Genomic DNA, 20,178 nt, shown 5'->3' with positions numbered 1-20,178 from the left:
GTTTGTGAACATACAATATCTCAAAAGTACTAATAGAATGTGTACTTTCTCTGTCTAAAAGAGTTAGTTTGTAGAGTTAGTAGTTATGTAAGCATTAGCAATTGAATACAGCATGGTTTCAGCGTCAGAAAAAAGATTCAGAGATAAACGGCTTTTTGTGAAATTCGATAGAACAGTCACTTTAACCATTCATTTTTGGCATCAGTAAGACCTAAACAATAGTTTTGAACAGTAATTTCCTCCATAACAGCAGGAAACTCCCCTCTGCTCAACTCCTCCCTCCGTGGGCGTTCTTCTTGGCTGCAGCGCCGTGTCACAAGCACTTTCCTACCTGTGCAAATGCACTTTCTCATACTCTCGACCTCTCAAATAAATTTCTGAATAGAAATTAAATTACTCTAAATTAGAGCGAAAAAGAAACAAAAAAGAATGGGTTGAAAATCCCATTCTAAAAGCCTTTTATGGCTGTTTCCAATTTGGTGCTATTTTGCAAGGCAAAATCGCCTGCTGCACCACAAGCTTGTCACCGGTCTCACTGCCCCGCTGCCGCTGTGCGGCTGTGCCTGGCTGTGCCTGTCTGCGTGGCCGCTCCCCGAGGAAGCCCGGCTGGACTCGCCCGCCTCCCGGAGCCCTGGCCGAGAGCTCCGATGAAGCCCCTGCGACTCTGGTCATATTTACGCTGCGTGCCTCAAAGTGTGCTCCATCCGCAATCCACCAGGCAAGTTTGCAATCCCGCACCGCCAGCAATCAGCGCGAAAATGAAAGTGCCTCCGCCAATCCATTTTCATGAGAATGGAAATGGATCACACTGCTTTTTGCTTGCCTTCCTACTTCCTTGTCGCCACTTAGTGGGTCGGTGGAATGGGTTGTACACGTTGTACACGTCCAATACTTATATAAGATATGTAAAAGGGTTAGATGCACAACCCACCGTCAAAAAAAAAAAATCGATGCCAACGACGTGTTTACACGTTGTTGGCAGTCAACAGCTGGATTCTGAAAACGTGTATACACGTTGTTGGCAGTGAACGTGTTAATAGTGTCTGAATTCTAAACTGTTAATTTGATTCACTATTTAGTCCACTATAAAATACCCACAATGCACAGCGATTTCTAGTGAACAGCGAATTTACCCAAAATGTTCGCCGGTATACCACAATGTGGTTGTCTTTACCGAAGGAGAAGAAGAAAGTCGTAATAAGCTTGTAAGCTACTTGACCAGCAAACTGCTATTAGGATACAGCACCATAGTTGACAAAACCACACATGCACATAATTCGAATTTCAATGATTTATTTAGGATTTACCAGTCAAAACATACAACATCAATACTACCTGAGGACATCTCAATCTGCTCGTGAGCTCAGTTGTTTATGTGATAGTGGACGCGGATTGCTTGCATCACATGAATCCCCGGCGCATCTGGTGACGCAATGATCTCCAGGAAAAAGATCTGTGTAGTGTCCAAAACTAATTTTGATCATTCTCCATATAGTTCACTATATGATAAACACTATATGGGAATAGTGAGTGAGTGAATGAGTGAACGATTCAGAACGCGGCTAATGATACAGTGTTCATTAAGTAGTTTTCTAGCTAGCTACGTATATTCATAAGCCCAAACACCCACCTTTGACTGAAAGCAGCTGGTTCACGCCTGTTCTCCGGGACGGTTGAAAGGCATTCTGGGAAGTGTAGGAAGTCACATACTAAAGTAGAAGAGGCACGTTGAGGGAAAGTGGGTATACCAAGGGAGTACATTTTCTACAATCTACTGAACCAAACACATTGATGTTATATAACAATGTAAGACTATCTGCGTGTGTATTTTTACTGTAACTTGTCTATCTTTAGGAGGGAGCGGTTCTATCTGCGTGTGTATTTTTGCTGTAACTTGTCTATCTTTAGGAGGGAGCGGTTCTATCTCCGTATGTATTTTTACTGTAACTTGTTTCTATCTTTAGGAGGGAGCGGTTCTATCTGCATATGTATTTTTACTGTAACTTGTTTCTATCTTTAGGAGGGAGCGGCTCTATCTGCGTGTGTATTTTTACTGTAACTTGTTTCTATCTTTAGGAGTGAGCAGATCTATTTTTACTGTAACTTGTTTCTATCTTTAGGAGGGAGCGATTCTATTTTTACTGTAACTTGTTTCTATCTTTAGGAGTGAGCGTATCTATTTTTACTGTAACTTGTTTCTATCTTTAGGAGGGAGTGGTTCTATCTGCGTGTGTAATTTTACTGTAACTTGTTTCTATCTTGTTTTAGGAGGGAGCGCTTCTATCTGCGTATGTATTTTTACTGTAATTTGTTTCTATCTTTAGGAGGGAGTGGTTCTATATTCTGTGTGTATTTTTACTGTAACTTGTTTCTATCTTTAGGAGGGAGTGGTTCTATCTGTGTGTGTATTTTTACTGTAACTTGTTTCTATCTTTAGGAGGGAGCGGTTCTATTTGCATATGTATTTTTACTGTAACTTGTTTCTATCTTTAGGAGGGAGCGATTCACGCTCACAAATCAAGACTACAATGAGCAAGATCATAGAGCAAGGTGGGTGAATTTTCCCTCATCAAAATCACGCCTGATTATACCAGGAACACTTATGGAATGCTTATGTCTTTCGTGCTTCGTGAAAGGCATGAGCGTTTTACTAACAGCTGCCTTGCTCAAGAGAATCTTGGTAGCAGTTGTTGAGGGAGGGAAGGGCGTTGCTTCATTCATTGGCTCCACTGGTATTTTATATACGCATACACAACAGACACGGCAACATGATATTCTTCTGAATAGTTTCAAAATGCATAGCCTAATATGCTTAGTATTTCAGTTGATATGTCCAGATCCACTTATGCGAGTCATGACCTGTCAGACGATTTTAATAAATGCAGGAACAAATATGAATATTGAATACATGACATCAATGTTACATATCGCTGAATGATTTCAATATACACGATAAAATAAACGCATTAACGTCATGATCACACCCTTTGTCAATTGAGGGAATATTTTCCTTTTTGTTTTTCTTTATTAATTGCTAGAGCATTTCCATGTAGCCAAACAATCCATGACATTCTCCCTTATTTGCCCCAACCCCCCATTGCCCCCCTCCCCTTCTCCCCCCTCGGCTAAGCGAGCTTTGCTTGATAGAACAGTATCCTCTCTCACTTTATCCCCCTCGCTCATTGCTTTGATGTGTTGTGATTGCGTTGGTGTGGCGGTGGTGTGCTGGCGGGAGAGGGGGGGAAGGGGGGTGTAGCAGAGAAAAGCGTTCTGCAGTGAAAATGTGCTCCCACTGAAGCGTAGAGAGACTGCAGCACACAGCGAACGAGCCTGTGCACCACCTGCAGTCGTGTGTGTGTGCGTGTGTGTGTGTGCGTGCATGTCTGCGTGTGTGTGCTTGTGTGCGTGCGTGTGTGTGTGTGAGGGAGAGAGAGAGAGAGAGAGAGAGAGAGAGATAATCACCCAAGACACAATGATTCAACACCCCTCTCTCATCCTCTGTCCTCCCTTTCTCCCTCTCTCTCTCTGTCTCTCGGTCCCTCGCTCTCTCCCTCGACCCAATTTTCCACACACACATACACACTACAATCATCTCACCCTGTGCCTGCCTTGTATCAGCCCTGCACCGTGACGGCTGCGCGTGTGTGTGCGTGCGTGTGTGTGCGTGCGTGTGTGCGTTTCCGTGTGTGTGGGTGCGTGTGTGTGTGTGTGTGTTCACCATTAGTCTCTGCTCAGTATTCTCCAACACATTGTCCCCCTGCCTCTCCGTCTGTCCCTGCGACTCAGTGCCTTCCTTTTTTCCCTCTCTTTCCCTTCCCCTCGCATCCCTCCATCTCGCCCTCGTTGATTTACTCTGTCTTTCTCCTCTTTCTCTCTCTCTCTCTCTCTCTGTCTTTCTCTCTCTCTCTCTCTCTCTCTCTCTGTCTCTCTCTCTCTCTCTGTCTCTCTCTGTCTTTCTCTCTCTCTGTCTTTCTCTCTCTCTCTCTCTCTCTCTCTCTCTCTCTCTGTCTTTCTCTCTCTCTCTCCCGCGCCTCTCGCTCGACCCCCCCACCCCATCACTACTTGATGCGCACTTTCATTCATACGCACTTCACCGTCTTGTCTTCGGCGGCGTTGGGTTGAACTCCTCTTCTCAGTATCTCCATATTTCATACTTTGTGCTGCAAATACACTGGTACTGTATGCACAACGAAGGAAATACACTCAATCTGCCACTCGCAATACATGCTCCCCTCTGTTTCGCCATCCCTCTCTCTATACATTTTTTCTCTCTCTACCAGTTCCAACCATTCTGTTCCCAGTCATTTCAGCACCTCCCCCCCCCCCCCCCCCCACCTCACTCTCTCCTGCTCCCCTCCTCCCGCGCTGGCTGAGTAAGTGCTGCAGCATCAGTGTATATGTGAGAGAGAGAGAGAGAGAGGAGTGTGTGCAAGCGGAGTGTGTGAGCACCTAGCACCGGGGATCCTGAGCCGTAGGGGAGCCTTGTGAAGAGGAGGGCTCTTCTGCCTGCCTGTGGATGTATGTGCGAGGAGGACGGCGTTTTGTGGGCAAGCGTGTGTGTGTGGTGTGTGTGTGGTGTGTGTGCGTGTGAGAGCCAGAGTGTGTGTGAGTGTGAGTGCGAGTGCGGGCATGCCAGCTTGTGTGTGTGTGTGTGATATGTGTAACGGTGTCGTCGATCGGGCTCTTCGCATTATGCAGCCGACGGCGATCATCACACTTTGAGGACTGACTCATCTGGGCCGGGGCTGTGGAGACGGGCAGAGGAGAGAGACAGACAGCTCTAGAGACAGACAGATGGACTGGAAGGCAGGCAGACAGACAGCTCTAGAGACAGACAGATGGACTGGAAGGCAGGCAGACAGACAGCTCTAGAGACAGACAGATGGACTGGAAGGCAGGCAGACAGACAGCTCTAGAGACAGACAGATGGACTGGAAGGCAGGCAGACAGACAGCTCTAGAGACAGACAGATGGACTGGAAGGCAGGCAGACAGACAGTTCTAGAGACAGACAGATGGACTGGAAGGCAGACAGACAGACAGTTCTAGAGACAGACAGATGGACTGGCAGGCAGACAGACAGCTCTAGAGACAGACAGATGGACTGGAAGGCAGGCAGACAGACAGCTCTAGAGACAGACAGATGGACTGGAAGGCAGGCAGACAGACAGTTCTAGAGACAGACAGATGGGCTGGAAGGCAGGCAGACAGACAGCTCTAGAGACAGACAGATGGACTGGAAGGCAGGCAGACAGTTCTAGAGACAGACAGATGGACTGGAAGGCAGGCAGACAGACAGTTCTAGGCTCTTGATGCTCCGGGTCCCTCTAGACGATTCAAGAGTCTAGTCTGTACGTGGGACGCCGGTGGCTTAACCCCCCCCACAACCCCCCTCTCTCCTGCAAATTGGAATGGCAGACGCACAGCCAGAGAGGTAGCCGAACCCCCAAAAAAAAGAAAAAGACAAGGGACAACATTCCCACCACTGGTCCGACTCAAAGGAACATTTTATTTTCCACTGCTCTGCGGATTTGGGGCGAGGGGTCTCCTGTCGTTACGGGGGTCCTCCGCTTGACAGCGTTCTTTTTTTGGGGGGCTGGGGGTGTGTATAGGATCATATCCCGGAGCTGAGGAGGGGAGATAAGAGGGTGGCAGACAAGACAGGACGGACACAGGCATGGCTCGCCTCAACTGGTGCCTGGCTGCCGTCATCAGCTGGGGCAAGTTCCTCTTCGCCTGCTTCTTCCCTCTGCGGGGGGCCAAGCGAGACAAGGTAAGACTACATGAAGGGGGGGGGGGGGGGGGGGGGGCTGATATGTTGCCAATGTAGAGAAATGAGAAGGGATTCAATGGACTCATGTCTTTCATGTCTTCTGAATGCCCTTACATTGCAAAATAGTTTGTGAAATCTCAGGGATTCTCCTCCTGCATGGAACGTACATCACAACGGGCAACCATCAAGTGGCTACAGGCAGCTTTAAGTCAATGACCAAATGACGTAGCTGTGAAAATTTGCTTTGGCGAGTGGCCCGTGGACCACAGGCTTGCAAAGACCACGGTCAGCGTCCCTCTTAAGTGTTGATCCAAGGTCAGTGTTACATCTCCAAGCGGTCCAGGTGGCAGGTCCAGATAAGGATGGTGGCATAGATTCAGGATCTGCCAGTCGGTGCCAGGTTAGTCACATCAAACACCTGGACAGGATCCATGTCCGGCCAGTGTTCCTCCACACCTAGGTACATAGGGTCACCTTGCAGAATGGTATTGCACCATCATTGGGGGGTTTGCGTAGACCCATCCATCTCATGGCATTGCTTTCAGGCTGTATAGGCTGGTTTCTAATGGGGGTTGTGAGGCTTCCGTCCCCTGCGCCATATTTCGATGATCGTATATGATGATCGTATATGATGATCGTATATGATGATCGTATTATGGTGCATGTGAATGTGCAGCAGAGGCCGAACGGAGTTCATTGAATGGTATCAGTTGAATGCATGCTCCGTTTCTTTGTCTGTTTCCCCGGAGCCAATGATATTAGCTCAAATTGGACTGCAATCTTTGGTAATGTATTCCCTCTCTCTTTCTCTTTCTCTCTCTTTCTGTTATAGCACATAATCAATCATGTGTAACAACTCCGGTATGTCTAAACAGCACTATCTCCCCCTACACACACACACACACACACACACATACACCAGACACCTTTACACACAGACACACACTCACGCACATGCACACGCACACACACACACACACACACACACACACACACACACACACACCCACACACACACACACACACACACACACACACACACACACACAAGAGGACAGAAACAGCGCCCGAGGTGATCTTCTGATGAATGGTGATAGGTGGGATAATTTTGGGAAATTATTCCCACTCCTGGCATGTTTTTTCTTCTCTGGAGCAAAGAGAGGCTTTTTTTTCATAGCAGTCATCCCAAGGCAAGAAACAGTGACCAATTCAGAAGCATAATGCACTGCATTCTCAGCAGTTTTTACAAATAATCTGGCCCCTAGTGATAAGTATTAACATGAAGTAAAGACACCATTTAGGACTTTTTTTTTGCTGTGACACTGTGGGAACCTTGAATACTGGACCCATCCATTGGTCCAAAAGTGTTGAAACCTAACATGGAGCTTGGTCCGTTTGGTCAGTGGTGGTTTTATAATGGGATGTTTGTGCTGGTGGTGAAGTCTGTAGTGCTGCAGCCGCCCGTCTCTTCAACCCCCACTCCCCCACAAAGCCCCACCACCCCCCGCCCCAATGCCGCAGCTCCTTATCTCTACGTCCGTGTTCAATCTCACCACAATCACACACACACACACACACACACACACACACACACACACACACCCTCTCCGAGACACACTCTCTTATGTGTGTGTGTGTGTGTGTGTGTGTGTGTGTGTGTGTGTGTATTTGTGCTTGTTAGTGCCTTTGCACATACACAGATGCATGTACTCACACACAGACACACACACACACACTCATTATATACCTCCTCTATCCTATACAATGCATCTCCAACCCATTCTCTCTATTCATTGACACATTTATTTGACTGTCCTGTCAGCGTACACACACCTTAGCATTCGATTTGGCCTAATTCCTCCTATCCCTCCTCCCGCTAATGCCTTTTTCTATCGAGTGCATTTTCTTTTGGAGTTTCCTGTTTCCCCACCATAAAGATTTGAGAAATTGCTGTGAATGAAAGCGCTGGCAGCCTGGCACAATTATTATTATTTTTGTTAATAATTGCTCTTTCAATAGTGGATTTACCCCAAACCTCTACTCTAGTTCATTTCTACCGCAAAGCCCGTAGGACCGATTTCTTCTCAGTCGTTGTTTGAAATGATTTGCTTTGCAGTGTTGATTACAGCAATAATACCAAGGTTTTTTTGTTATACTATATGATTACAGGTACAGTGCTAATGCAGCATAGTAGGAGGTGCCAAAGTTGTGACGGTTATTAACTCATTGAGTGCCAGCCACTTTTGGAAAACGGATGCTCCCAGTGCCAGCCCTTTCAGAGCGTTTTCAGTGATTTCTCAAGACCCACAGAATATTGTGTGATATTACGTAAATATTATTATATATATATATATATATATATTATGTAAACACCGAACACACCCAAAGAACGATGAGACTATCTTGTATCATCAGCAAAAAAGTTTATTGATATCATTTTCCGTTCTTTAGTTATGAGCAGTAGAAGATAGGTTGGTTTCAGCAAAAACAGACGTTTCAAACTAGAAGCTGAGATAATGAGCCTTTTGTGAAATGAAGCATTTCAAGCACATCACTGACTCTGAAGCTAATATTTTCTGATGTAGTGACACCTCAAAAATAATTTCCTTCAATAAAACAGCGAAAACAAAGGAATTTTGATTGCAAAATAATATTTTTTAGCTGCAACCAGCAGCGCTGGCCCCTGCGTGCGCAGACCCTACACCTTCTTGCTGGTCTTGATTTACTGCTGGTGGGCATCAGATATTCTAGCTTGTGTTTGCCAATCTGTCCATCGAGCCTGCTGTCTGGGTCGGTGTTGTATGGTGCCCTGCGTGCCCCACCCCCCTCAACTGCAAACCCCTCCTCCGTGGGAGTGTCTCTGGTGGCTCTCTGCTCTGAATTTTCCGCTGCACGTTTCGAAGTGCGCTGGCTGCACCCAGCCTATTTTCACAGCGTTCTGCCGTTTTTGTCGCTGGCTCCCAGCGCTTCCAGCTGAGAATAATTTATCTTTTCAGAAAGACGCTGGTGTCGGGTCACGGGTGCTCCTTTTCTGGCAACTAATCATGTGGAGGGGCTATCGCAACAGACAGAAAGGCTCAATTGTGGGAGCAGATTGGCTGCTGTTCACAGGCACAGCTAACGTTACAGCATGCATCGGTTTCCGTGTGCCCACGGCTTCTTCTCTGTTTTTTTCCTCACCTTTCTCTAATCTGGAGAGCACTGTCGCCACCTAATGGGTCCGTAAAGTAGCTTATACACCTTCAACATCCCCCATATTTTTACAGGAGATGCATCAGGCTTTGATCCACGTCCCACCGTCAAAAAACGCAATTGACGACTTTAGTCGTCATTGGCACTCTACGTTACTATTTGAATTGACGACTTTAGTCGTCATTGGCACTCAATGAGTTAATAACATCCTAAAGGGTATTATTGATTTCATGCAATAGCTATCAAGGTGTGTAGTCTGACATTTCTTATTCATAAAGGGGGGGGTGAGAAAGAAAAAAGGAGCATTAACAAGCTTCCTGACTGCCACAAGAGTTGCCATATTAACCAGTAAAGCATGGGAATTATGGGAATTTTCAGAATCACTTTTATTGCCACAATATGCAAGATTACCTTGGAGGAATTTGTCTTAGTGTATGCAGCGTAGTGGTCATATCAATATTCAGAAGATAAAAAAAGGAAAAATATCTAAAGACAAAATCACAACATTGCAAGTGCAGTCCAATATACACACGAATTGGACGCGTGTTAAGTAGGCATTAAATATGAATTTACAGTCCGAGTTAAATAGGCATTAAATTAAATAGGTATTTACAGTCCAAGCGCGGCAATGTAGTTAACAAGAGTAATCTAATGGAGTAGACATTCTGGTAGAAGTAGCAGCTCTAATACTTTATGTAACGAGTGTAGTCCAGCTGTTGTAGCTGTAGTCACGTTTGATGGCGGGGGGGATTCAACTGTGTTCAGGGGGTATTGGAGGGGGGTGGTAGGGTCCTTGGTAGAGGGGGCTTTTGGGCCTTGTTGATGAGGCCGATGGCAGTTGGGAAGAAGCTGCTCTTGTGGCGAGAGGTTCTGGTCTTGACAGACCTCAGTCTCTTGCCAAGGGGGAGAGTTTTGTGTTTGGGATGGGAGGGGTCGGCCATGATCTTATGAGACGCTTCAGTGTCCTGGCTGTGTGCAGGTCCTGAAGATCTTATGAGACGCTTCAGTGTCCTGGCTGTGTGCAGGTCCTGAAGATCTTATGAGACGCTTCAGTGTCCTGGCTGTGTGCAGGTCCTGAAGATCTTATGAGACGCTTCAGTGTCCTGGCTGTGTGCAGGTCCTGAAGGGATGGCAGGTTGGCAGGTTGGATGGCAGCATGGTTGGAATGCATCTTTGTCCAGTTGGATTGCTTGGCTGATGGAGAGAGCACAATTCTGCTAGTCTGCAGTCACCTCATGCCAGTTACTGCAGGGGATTTCAAGGCTGTACACTCTGTATTGGCGGTTAGGCTTCTTCTAAATTGAGAATAACAAGGGGGTAACTTGTGGCCTTCAACACTTGCTGCCTGTTTCATCTGTTGCAGTCAGTTTGTGATGGGGGGGGGGGGGGGGACTATGGCTCTACTGCACTATATCTCCCCATGCTCTTACTGCAGTTTCCCATAGATCACATTGGCTTGCCATATAGCGAGTGGTTACTGAGACTATCATGAGTTGAATGTGTTTTTTTCTTTTCTTTTTCTTTTTTTACCCTGCTGGAGACCATTTTCAAGCCGATCCTGACTTGTCTGCACTGCAAAAGAAGTGCCATCAAGGCTCATAGACTCATGGGCTCATAGGAAAGAGCTTAGGCAAGCAGGATCACTAGGAAGGAATCAGCGTGACATCACAAGTCACAACAAAAAAGCACTTCTGGGTGCCACTGCAGCAGTTAACTACGGTAGTATGAGATAAAGCTGAAAAGCTGTGCCCAACAAACGTTAATACTGTATCTCAAAAACTAGACATCACATCGCTTATATTTTGACATGGTGAGTTACAGCAGAAGTAGCTCAAGGGTCTGATGTATAATATAAATGTATGTATGTCGTGTTAAAGTTGTGTGAACTGTCGCAGTTTGTGAATTCAGTAAAAAAGTACAGCCTGCTAGAGTGAGACACACTCAATGCTGTCTCCATAGGGTCCCATTATAACGGCTGAAAAAGTATAAAACCTAAACTGCGATTTCTCAAACAGTACAAAAGATAAATTAAAGCTGAATTAAGGTGTTGGAGTCCTAAAAGTGGTGACTCTTTCGAAGTTTAAATGGAGTGTTTAGCTTAAAGTATGAAGGAGTAGTTACAGTTCAAATAGGGCATGGTTTCACCATGAACTGTTGTTCAAAACAAACAGCAGTTGCACCCGGAAGTCTGTTGAAGCCGTTTGTTTACCAACATCCTGATCCCTCGTATACCTTATCAATTTTTTTAGCTAATTGTTTTTTTTTCCCCACAGTTGATTTTTCTGACCCTTTACTGTTTTGTTTTTTTAATCTTGTGTCTTTATTTTATTTCATGACTTTGACCTTTGCTCTTATTTGTTTGCTTAAAACCCTTTGGAAGCTTTGTCAACAAACAAGTTGACCCAAAGTGGCATCATCTCAATAACCTGACACTGCCAGATGGTTTGTTTTACATAACCATCTCGGGACTCACTCGGGAAACCGTTTCAAAGGGGCAGGCACTTATACTTGGCAGATGATTGGATGAACCATCTGTCTATCACAGGCTCGCTCTCGCTGGCGTCACACCAAAGCCTGCCCCTAGTTGCCTCATAGGACGTTGATTGGTGTGAACCACTGCTGGTTCAGATTCAAACCAATGGCAAATGGATTTATCGTGTGATTGTGATCTCATGATCTCACGTGAACCCAGCTGCCTCGCAAGGTTATCATCTCACCCCATTGGCAGGCCCCCCCCCCCCCCCCCCAACTCGTTTGAAGAAAAACAGTATTTTGTGACTCAATAGTGGCTTAAAGCCTGTGTATTTTGTCATTTTTATTAAGATATTTTGTGTGTTGCTGAGTTGTGACCATGCCGTGTTGATTCGCCACACTGTTCACGGCTGTATTTTTTGACAAATAACCTAATTTTGTGCTTACGGTAAAAAAATAAGCTGTTGCTAAAATTGAATCAGAATCACTTTTATTTGTGCGTCCTGGTAGCTCACCTGGTAGCACGCATACCACGAAGGCTCGGCCGTTCGCACGGCCCGCGTTCGAATCCGACCTGCGGTCCTTTGCCGCATGTCATCCCCTCTCTCTCTCCCCACCTTTCCTGTCTGCCTACTGTCCTATGTAAAAAAAGAAAGAATCACTTTTATTTCACCACTTACTCTAACCATGACGTATGACTCAATGGAACGCTATATAATAATAATAATAATAATAATAATAGTGATACTTCATGTAATGATGAGGACGAGCTGGCATGTTAAATACCTAGCTGTTAGCCACGTCGTTATCTAAGCCCGCTGCTGTAACCACTTCACTGGCCACTGAGTGACCAAATGTTTCAACTGTTAACCGAATCACGCTCTTTCCACTGAGACGTCTACTTTGAAATCCGTTGGCCGGTTGTTGATAATAAAGCAATAATGCAGCTTGCAGCTAAGGTAATGTTACGTCGGTGTTAAGTTAAGTTAAGTTATCCTTTATTTATCCCCATGGGCAGCCGCAGTGCAGCACCCGGGGACCAACTCGTTATTTTGCCAGTGCCTTGGTCAGGGGCACTGACAGGAGTATTAACCCTAACATACATGTTTGTGATGGTGGGAGGAAACCCACACCAACACGGGGAGAACATGCAAACTCCACACAGAAAGGACATGGGACGGACCGAGGTTTGAACCGAGGACCTTCTTGCTGGGAGGCAACAGTGCTGCTAACCACTGAGCCACCGTGTCTTCCAAGCAGGGATTCCGCTAGGCATTTTTTCAGACGGCCAATGCAGCCAGTAACGTTCCAGAATTACGGCCATATAGAATATTTACCGACCATTATTTCTCTATAGTCTATTGTTTATAGCCTCTATAGTCGATCTTTATTACAGTGTTGTTAAGAAGCCGATTTTGCAGCAAGAATATTTAATTGGTCAGCATTCAACAGGCACATCATTCTCGGTAAGGAGGCTTTCGTTATTGAAACACAGACAACATGCACGCTCCTACTGTAGCCTATCTATCTGCATTTGCAGACACTCATAAACCAATATCTTCTGGACATTGCCTTGATGAAAAAACAATGCAGCTAAAATTTGGCTTTATTTGTGGTAAGCATTTTGATTAATCTCCTCATATCATACGAGCGTTGGCAACAAGTGCAAGCGATTGATTGATTGATTGATTGATTCGCCCGACATAGGCTGTCTTTTTACCTCCGCTAAATTGACAGCCTATGACGGGCGAATCAATCAATCAATCACTCGCGCTTGTTTCCCGACTGCATTTCATTCCAGAGTCATGTTTGGTAGCCTATACGGGAGAGCCATGCACTTTAGTTGCCGTGCAGATTATTTGGCCCAAGTATTTGCGCAATTCTAATGAATTATCTCTGCTCGTTTGTGAAGCGGTAGCCTAATCAGCTTGAGTCTGTGGTGGGCCTGGCAACAGCCTATATCTTATAGGTCACGCAATATTAGGATAGCCTATTTAATATGCTATTAATTATTGCATTTAGGTCACACAAGATTAGGCTATTTAATATGCTGTTAATGCATTTATTTATTTATTTGGCATATTTACAACGGCTCACTGCACGTGATAATACAGATTTCCGCTCGATACAGATTTCACCCGCTCGCACTCACCGCTCCGCTCCGCTCAAAAGAATAAAAAAAATAAAAAGGCCAGGGTGTTTTAATTTGCGTTTAAATGCCTGGGCAATGGGCATTGCTCACTACAAATAACATGAGCTCAGCAGAGTCAGCTGCATGCTCGTTTCTCTTCCTTCTCGTCTCGCAGCAGCTGGCAAGAAAATATTGGGCGTGCACATGGCCACGCACCGATGCATTCTGGTTCGAACATGTTGTGATCGAAACTGGAGCGGGACTGAGCGGGTGATCGGTGCCGCTCCAACTTTCGCTCTGGTACCACTCTGGTCCCCGCTCACCGCTCAAGCCAAAATCCCTCCGCTCCGCTCACATGCTCTGATCAATGTAAGTTCTTTGGTGCAGAATCAGATGACGTGCAAACATGCAAACTATTAGAACGTTTGAATAGAACACCGATGGTTATACAGCTCGGAAAACTGACTGGAGGGGGCCTTTAAATGGCTTGTGAGGTAGTCTGGGTTATTTTTTGCAGTGTACATTACCGGCCATTCGGTGTGTGTTGCCGCTCCGTCCCTCCAGCTGCAGCACTGGAGTGAGTCATGTGATTGGCTGGGAGGTGAAAGTGGAGAGGTAAAGGCTGTGTGTGTCTCGCCTCTGAGGACCGCTGTGAGGTGTTCAGTTTCCATGCCAACGTAGCTCACACACTCCCCCCGCATGATAGGCCGACTTACTACAGGAGATGTGTGTGTGTGTGTGTGTGTGTGTGTGTGTGTGTGAGAGAGAGAGAAATGCAGAGGGAGATTTTCTTGTCATTCATGTGGTGTGGTATTGCGTCTGTGTTTTACGCATAGAGGGATAACGCCCTCCTCTTCCTTTCATTATTTTGCTTTCATTCCTTTACTCTCCTGTAGGCCTGGACAATATACTGTATCATTGATATTACATCGTTATCATGACGAGACTAGATATCGTCTAGATATCGTATCGTATTGTAATATGGCATACGTGTTGTCTTTTCCTGGTTTTAAAGGCAGCATCACAGTAAAATCATGTAATTTTCTGAACTTACCAGACTGTTCTATTATTTCCCTTTAACCACTTAGTCATTATATTCACATTACTCATGATTCCCCCCCCCCTGGTTTTTCTCCCATTTTCTCCCTAACTGTACTTGGCCAATTCACCCTGCTGTCCCGGTCGTTGCTCCACCCCCTCTACCGATCTGGGGAGATTTGTAAATTAGCAAATGCTTCCTCTGATACATGTGCAGTCACCAGCCGCTTCTTTTCACCTGACAATAAAGAGTTTCACCGGCAGGACATAGCACGTGGGTGGATCATGCTGTTCCCTCCAGTTCCCCTCCCCCACGAACAGGCACCCCGACGGACCAGAGGAGGCACTGGATTCTCACCCTCAGACACGGCCAATTGTGTCTGTACAAACATCTGACCAAGCCGGAAATACCGCTGCCGGGAATTGAACCTGGGTCTCTGCGGTGGTAGGCGAGTGCTTTTACCTCTATACACTACCCAGACGTCCCTACTGAGGATTATTTATGAAGAATCCCATCGTGTCAATATTGTGAAAGCACCAATAGTCATCCAATATGTCGCAACATTGATATTAAGGTATTTGATCTAAAATATTGTGATATTTGATTTTGTCCATATCGCCCAGCCCTATCTCGCTTTAATAAAAGTCCTTGTGCATCTCACATGTGGCTTTGACTTACAACTGAACATTGAGCCAACTTTGTATAAAATCCTGAGATATAAATATCGCCATTCAGCCTAAAACCGAGATATCATTTTTTGTCCAGATTGCCCAGCCCTGCTCTCCTGTCCTCTCCTCCCCTCCTGTCTCCTCCCCTCTTCTCTCCTCTCCTTTTCCATCTCCTGTCCTCCCCTCTTCTCTCCTCTCCCCTCCTCTCCTCTCCCCTCCTCTCTCCCCTCCTCTCCTCTCCTCTCCTCTCCCCTCCTCCCCTCTCCCCTCCTCTCCTCTCCTCTCCTCTCCCCTCCTCCCCTCCCCTCCCCTCCTCCCCTCTCCTCTCCCCTCCTCCCCTCTCCTCTCCCCTCCTCTCTCCCCTCTCCTCCCCTCTCCTCTCCTCTCCCCTCCTCTCCTCTCCCCTCCTCCCCTCTCCTCTCCCCTCCTCTCCTCTCCCCTCCTCCCCTCTCCTCTCCCCTCCTCTCTCCCCTCCTCTCCTCTCCCCTCCCCCCTCCCCTCCCCTCCTCTCCTCTCCCCTCCTCTTCTCTCCTCTCTCCCCTCCTCCCCTCCCCTCCCCTCTCCCCTCCCCTCTCCTCCCCTCTCCTCTCCCCTCCTCCCCTCTCCTTTCCCCTCCTCTCCTCTCCCCTCATCCCCTCTCCTCTCCTCTCCCCTCCTCCCCTCTCCTCTCCCCTCCTCTCCTCTCCTCTCCTCTCCTCTCCCCTCCTCTCCTCTGCCATCCTCTCCTCTCCCCCCTCCCCTCTCCTCCCCTCTGTATTGGGTGTTTGTTTGCCTCCCTATTCATTTAACTAATGTCCCCCAGGCCTGTACATTTACATGAGGCACTACTGTAGACAGCCACATGAGGCACTGCTGCAGAGAGCCAAAAGAGAAGAGGGTGATGGGGAACCTGTCCACTGAATGGTCTCCTTATTTCACTCCCTCCAGATTGCCTCTCCAGCAGATGCATGAAAACCTCATTCATTGTTGGCTTTATTTATCACATGCTCCACAACTTCCTCCCCACATTGAGTAATATGCTCCACAACTTCCTCCCCACATTGAGTAATATGCCACAACTTCCTCCCCACATTGAGTAATATGCCACAACTTCCTCCCCACATTGAGTAATATGCCACAACTTCCTCCCCACATTGAGTAATATGCCACAACTTCCTCCCCACATTGAGTAATATGCCACAACTTCCTCCCCACATTGAGTAATATGCCACAACTTCCTCCCCACATTGAGTAATATGCCACAACTTCCTCCCCACATTGAGTAATATGCAACAACTTCCTCCCCACATTGAGTAATATGCCACAACTTCCTCCCCACATTGAGTAATATGCCACAACTTCCTCCCCACATTGAGTAATATGCCACAACTTCCTCCCCACATTGAGTAATATGCTCCACAACTTCCTCCCCACATTGAGTAATATGCCACAACTTCCTCCCCACATTGAGTAATATGCTCCACAACTTCCTCCCCACATTGAGTAATATGCTCCACAACTTCCTCCCCACATTGAGTAATATGCCACAACTTCCTCCCCACATTGAGTAATATGCCACAACTTCCTCCCCACATTGAGTAATATGCCACAACTTCCTCCCCACATTGAGTAATATGCTCCACAACTTCCTCCCCACATTGAGTAATATGCCACAACTTCCTCCCCACATTGAGTAATATGCTCCACAACTTCCTCCCCACATTGAGTAATATGCCACAACTTCCTCCCCACATTGAGTAATATGCCACAACTTCCTTCCCACATTGAGTAATATGCCACAACTTCCTCCCCACATTGAGTAATATGCCACAACTTCCTCCCCACATTGAGTAATATGCCACAACTTCCTCCCCACATTGAGTAATATGCTCCACAACTTCCTCCCCACATTGAGTAATATGCTCCACAACTTCCTCCCCACATTGAGTAATATGCCACAACTTCCTCCCCACATTGAGTAATATGCTCCACAACCTCCCCACATTGAGTAATATGCCACAACTTCCTCCCCACATTGAGTAATATGCCACAACTTCCTCCCCACATTGAGTAATATGCTCCACAACTTCCTCCCCACATTGAGTAATATGCTCCACAACTTCCTCCCCACATTGAGTAATATGCTCCACAACTTCCTCCCCACATTGAGTAATATGCCACAACTTCCTCCCCACATTGAGTAATATGCTCCACAACTTCCTCCCCACATTGAGTAATATGCTCCACAACTTCCTCCCCACATTGAGTAATATGCCACAACTTCCTCCCCACATTGAGTAATATGCTCCACAACTTCCTCCCCACATTGAGTAATATGCCACAACTTCCTCCCCACATTGAGTAATATGCTCCACAACTTCCTCCCCACATTGAGTAATATGCCACAACTTCCTCCCCACATTGAGTAATATGCTCCACAACTTCCTCCCCACATTGAGTAATATGCCACAACTTCCTCCCCACATTGAGTAATATGCTCCACAACTTCCTCCCCACATTGAGTAATATGCCACAACTTCCTCCCCACATTGAGTAATATGCCACAACTTCCTCCCCACATTGAGTAATATGCCACAACTTCCTCCCCACATTGAGTAATATGCCACAACTTTCTCCCCACATTGAGTAATATGCTCCACAACTTCCTCCCCACATTGAGTAATATGCCACAACTTTCTCCCCACATTGAGTAATATGCCACAACTTCCTCCCCACATTGAGTAATATGCCACAACTTCCTCCCCACATTGAGTAATATGCTCCACAACTTCCTCCCCACATTGAGTAATATGCCACAACTTCCTCCCCACATTGAGTAATATGCCACAACTTCCTCCCCACATTGAGTAATATGCTCCACAACTTCCTCCCCACATTGAGTAATATGCCACAACTTTCTCCCCACATTGAGTAATATGCCACAACTTCCTCCCCACATTGAGTAATATGCCACAACTTCCTCCCCACATTGAGTAATATGCCACAACTTCCTCCCCACATTGAGTAATATGCCACAACCTCCTCCCCACATTGAGTAATATGCCACAACTTCCTCCCCACATTGAGTAATATGCTCCACAACTTCCTCCCCACATTGAGTAATATGCTCCACAACTTCCTCCCCACATTGAGTAATATGCCACAACTTCCTCCCCACATTGAGTAATATGCTCCACAACTTCCTCCCCACATTGAGTAATATGCTCCACAACTTCCTCCCCACATTGAGTAATATGCCACAACTTCCTCCCCACATTGAGTAATATGCTCCACAACTTCCTCCCCACATTGAGTAATATGCCACAACTTCCTCCCCACATTGAGTAATATGCTCCACAACTTCCTCCCCACATTGAGTAATATGCCACAACTTCCTCCCCACATTGAGTAATATGCTCCACAACTTCCTCCCCACATTGAGTAATATGCCACAACTTCCTCCCCACATTGAGTAATATGCCACAACTTCCTCCCCACATTGAGTAATATGCCACAACTTCCTCCCCACATTGAGTAATATGCTCCACAACTTCCTCCCCACATTGAGTAATATGCCACAACTTCCTCCCCACATTGAGTAATATGCCACAACTTCCTCCCCACATTGAGTAATATGCCACAACTTCCTCCCCACATTGAGTAATATGCTCCACAACTTCCTCCCCACATTGAGTAATATGCCACAACTTCCTCCCCACATTGAGTAATATGCCACAACTTCCTCCCCACATTGAGTAATATGCCACAACTTCCTCCCCACATTGAGTAATATGCCACAACTTCCTCCCCACATTGAGTAATATGCCACAACTTCCTCCCCACATTGAGTAATATGCCACAACTTCCTCCCCACATTGAGTAATATGCCACAACCTTCCTCCCCACATTGAGTAATATGCCACAACCTTCCTCCCCACATTGAGTAATATGCCACAACTTCCTCCCCACATTGAGTAATATGCCACAACTTCCTCCCCACATTGAGTAATATGCCACAACTTCCTCCCCACATTGAGTAATATGCCACAACTTCCTCCCCACATTGAGTAATATGCCACAACTTCCTCCCCACATTGAGTAATATGCTCCACAACTTCCTCCCCACATTGAGTAATATGCCACAACTTCCTCCCCACATTGAGTAATATGCCACAACTTTCTCCCCACATTGAGTAATATGCCACAACTTCCTCCCCACATTGAGTAATATGCCACAACTTTCTCCCCACATTGAGTAATATGCCACAACTTCCTCCCCACATTGAGTAATATGCCACAACTTTCTCCCCACATTGAGTAATATGCCACAACCTCCTCCCCACATTGAGTAATATGCCACAACTTCCTCCCCACATTGAGTAATATGCCACAACTTCCTCCCCACATTGAGTAATATGCCACAACCTCCTCCCCACATTGAGTAATATGCCACAACCTCCTCCCCACATTGAGTAATATGCCACAACCTCCTCCCCACATTGAGTAATATGCCACAACTTCCTCCCCACATTGAGTAATATGCCACAACTTTCTCCCCACATTGAGTAATATGCCACAACCTCCTCCCCACATTGAGTAATATGCCACAACTTCCTCCCCACATTGAGTAATATGCCACAACTTCCTCCCCACATTGAGTAATATGCCACAACCTCCTCCCCACATTGAGTAATATGCCACAACCTCCTCCCCACATTGAGTAATATGCCACAACCTCCTCCCCACATTGAGTAATATGCCACAACCTCCTCCCCACATTGAGTAATATGCCACAACTTCCTCCCCACATTGAGTAATATGCCACAACCTCCTCCCCACATTGAGTAATATGCCACAACCTCCTCCCCACATTGAGTAATATGCCACAACTTCCTCCCCACATTGAGTAATATGCCACAACTTCC

The 20,178-nt window shown here is 46.3% G+C and overlaps 1 protein-coding gene across 1 annotated transcript in view; it reads left to right on the top strand.

Moving 5' to 3' along the window:
* Positions 1–5,676: 5,676 nt before the first annotated feature.
* tns1a (tensin 1a) overlaps positions 5,677–20,178 on the top strand; it is a gene marked incomplete at both ends in the record, with an annotated part of 239,012 nt that continues 224,510 nt past the window's right edge. Inside the window, one exon of the mRNA XM_083634038.1 lies at positions 5,677–5,772. Coding sequence (XP_083490164.1) covers positions 5,677–5,772 — 96 coding nt within the window. The remainder of the gene's footprint in view (positions 5,773–20,178) is intronic.

This window comes from Poromitra crassiceps (genome assembly GCF_964638095.1).
Source record: "Poromitra crassiceps genome assembly, chromosome: 3".
Classification (NCBI taxonomy): domain Eukaryota; kingdom Metazoa; phylum Chordata; class Actinopteri; order Beryciformes; family Melamphaidae; genus Poromitra; species Poromitra crassiceps.
The sequence above is the reverse complement of the archived record's forward strand: the minus strand, read 5'-3'. Positions and strand labels throughout refer to the sequence as shown.